The sequence below is a fragment of the Triticum aestivum genome, chromosome 5B (genome assembly GCF_018294505.1).
Source record: "Triticum aestivum cultivar Chinese Spring chromosome 5B, IWGSC CS RefSeq v2.1, whole genome shotgun sequence".
NCBI classification, from domain to species: Eukaryota; Viridiplantae; Streptophyta; class Magnoliopsida; order Poales; family Poaceae; genus Triticum; species Triticum aestivum.
In genome coordinates, this window is record NC_057807.1 from 350840115 (window position 1) to 350842922 (window position 2808).

General features: G+C 50.5%; 1 protein-coding gene across 1 annotated transcript; it reads left to right on the plus strand.

The window, feature by feature from the left end:
• The first annotated feature begins 1709 nt into the window (after positions 1–1709).
• Positions 1710–2473, plus strand: LOC123116110 (chaperone protein dnaJ 20, chloroplastic-like). The gene has a single exon (XM_044537116.1). It carries the CDS (start codon positions 1784–1786, stop codon positions 2270–2272), a length of 489 nt encoding a protein of 162 aa, XP_044393051.1. The 5' UTR covers positions 1710–1783; the 3' UTR covers positions 2273–2473.
• The last annotated feature ends 335 nt before the right edge of the window (positions 2474–2808 follow it).

Consider the following 2808-nt stretch of genomic DNA (forward strand, 5'->3'; position numbering starts at 1 on the left):
AAACCTGAACCCGTGACTGATTAACATAGATCATCGCCGGCCTTCACTATCTAAATGCAGCCATCGAATCTCATATAATATGCAGAAGGTGAATCAACATTATTCATTGTTAATTTGTTATTCGAGCAAAGTTCAAAGTGCTATTCTCAGGCCGTGTCTTCTTTGTACGCAAACCCAAGAAACTTCGACTCATCTCTCTGTCACTGCCGCTTCTCGGTGAGAGTTTGGTGTGACATTGTTGGCTCGCTTGGCCTTCCGGATATCAAACCCCGGGAATGGAGCTCGATGGAGTGTTAATGAGCGGTGGGTTGGAGTTGCCCAAGCTAGAGGCTGTTCGTGAAAGGCCATGTCCTCCATGCTCACGTTGATATCCTGGGAGCTCTGGAAGGAGCGCAGTGTGAGGGTCTTCTGCAACACTACGTCTCCCTTCACGTTCCTCGCGCACAACATCAACGAGAAAATTATTGTAGGCACTCGCGGGGCTAAATACTTGGGGTTTGAGTGATGACCTTTCTTTCTTAACCTTCTCCCTTATTTAATGAAAATGGCAAGCTTTTTGCCTTGTTTCAAAAATAAAACTCAGGCCGTGCCAAATAGCAAACAGAAACAATATTCATCAAGAGTTGTTGATACCCACCGACGAACAGACCATGCATCCATTAGCTAGGTAAGCTTAATGCTAGAGGACATGCACCTTGGTGTAGAAACACAAACACTTATCGAATAAACATGCACACTTTATCCTATGAGAACATATGAAGATTGAGTGGAATCGAGAAAAATACGAACACCCTTCCCAAGTCCAAGACGAACAAGCAAATCATTTTTTTCCCTTCTAGGATACAAGTCATCAACTCATCATGGACAGATTACAAGTTTTGTGCCTGGTAATTCGCCTTGGGGTGACCTTTTTTTTTGAACCTGAGTGACCTAATTCTGGTTAGGTGTAACCGTGTAGGTCGAAAAACAATACATTTTCTTTTTCTGAAAGCGGTCGACTGAAGATGTGTTCACCGCGCCATGTGTCATGTGAATTTCACAAGATAAGACATGAATCCCAACAAAACAAGGGGCTGGGGTGCCATTTGACATTGGCTGATTATACTGCCATCTCACAGCTAGTCGTTTTATTAGAGTTGCATTGGTCCCCAAGATCCATGCGGCGACGATGAAAAATCAGGTGGCGGCCGCCCGGAGGCGGCCGCGAAGCGGAGGTTGGGGTGAACCATCGAGACGAGGGTAGGAAGGAAAGTCAAATCCGTTTATCGAGCCTAAACGTCGGGCAGGCCTGAGCCTCAGCCCACCTTAAAGTATGGGTGGTGCATGCACACGGCCGGGCGCTTCTTCCATCGTCACCATGACACCATGCATCCAAGCTGATGACCTTCGTCGAACTTTCCCGAAGAAACTGATTCATAAACAGCGGTCTGAAAAAAGAATTAACGTTTAAACCTTACCGTCCGGCCCAGCATGTCCCCTGGCTCCGCAAGGCGCCACTTCACCGGTCCACCACCACCTTGCAAGTTGCACTGCGGCTCGATCGCCGGCGACGGCGACGTTAATAACCGCGGGCGCCCGTGCAACAAACGCACGCGTACAGCAAACCAACGGCACGCCTCGTTTGTCTCATCCTCGATCGGTTTCCAATCGCCTATATATTATGGGTATCTCCGTTCGTTCTCCAACATCGCCATCCGCCACAACACAGCTCGCTCTGATCACGATCACCTGACCAGCAAGAGGTTTCTTCTTCCTCCTCCGCTGTTTCATCAGCTAGCCGTCCATGAACACCGCCAGCTCCAGTTCCGCCACGCTGAGGTGCGCGGGCAAGCCTGCTAGCTTCGGCGCCGGCTTTGGCCGGAGGAGCGGCCACTGCAACTGCAGGGTGAAGGCGGCGGCGGCCGCGAGCGCGGGTGTCCGCTCGCCGAGCAGGGGCGACTACTACAAGGTGCTGTCCCTGGAGCACTCGGCGGACGTGGGCGCGGAGGAGGTCAAGCGCGCGTACCGGCGGCTGGCGCTGCAGTACCACCCAGACGTGTGCCCTCCGTCGCGCCGGGCCGAGTCCACGGAGCTCTTCGTCGAGCTCCAGCGCGCCTACGAGACGCTGTCCGACCCTGCCACGAGGGTGCAGTACGACGCTCAGCTGACCGGCCGGGCGTCGACGAGGCCAGATGGGTTCGCCAGGGACGTATGGGAAGCCCAGTTGTCCGTGCTGCGGGAGAGGTCCGAACGGCGGCAGAATGGAAGGAGGTGCAGCGGCCGACGGTTCTAGACTTGAACGGAGTGAACATACCCCAGTCTGGCTGTGGTTTCATTGATTCTTTGACGGTGACATACCCCAGTCTGGGGCGTTAAATATTGTGTATGCATGTTTATGAGTAATGCTACACGTACAAACGAGTTACAAGGTTTTACAAACAGGGTTAATTTGATTGGTCAATACATGGGGAGGCGGCCCACCCTCCCTAAAAATCAGGGGAGCAAGTTTGTGATTGGTTAGTAGTGTTGGAAATATGCCCTAGAGGCAATAATAAAAGTATTATTATATTTCAATGTTCATGATAAATGTCTTTTGTTCATGCTATAACTGTATTATCCGAAAATCGTAATACACGTGTGAATACTTAGACCACAATATGTCCCTGGTGAGCCTCTAGTTGACTAGCTCGTTGTGATCAACAGATAGTCATGGTTTCCTGACTATGGACATTGGATGTCGTTGATAACGGGATCACATCATTAGGAGAATGATGTGATGGACAAGACCCAATCCTAAGCATAGCATAAAAGATCGTGTAGTTCGTTTTG

Coding starts and splice junctions, on each gene's coding strand:
- LOC123116110 (XM_044537116.1), top strand. CDS start 1,784: ATGAACACCGCCAGCTCCAGTTCCGCCACGCTGAGGTGCGCGGGCAAG.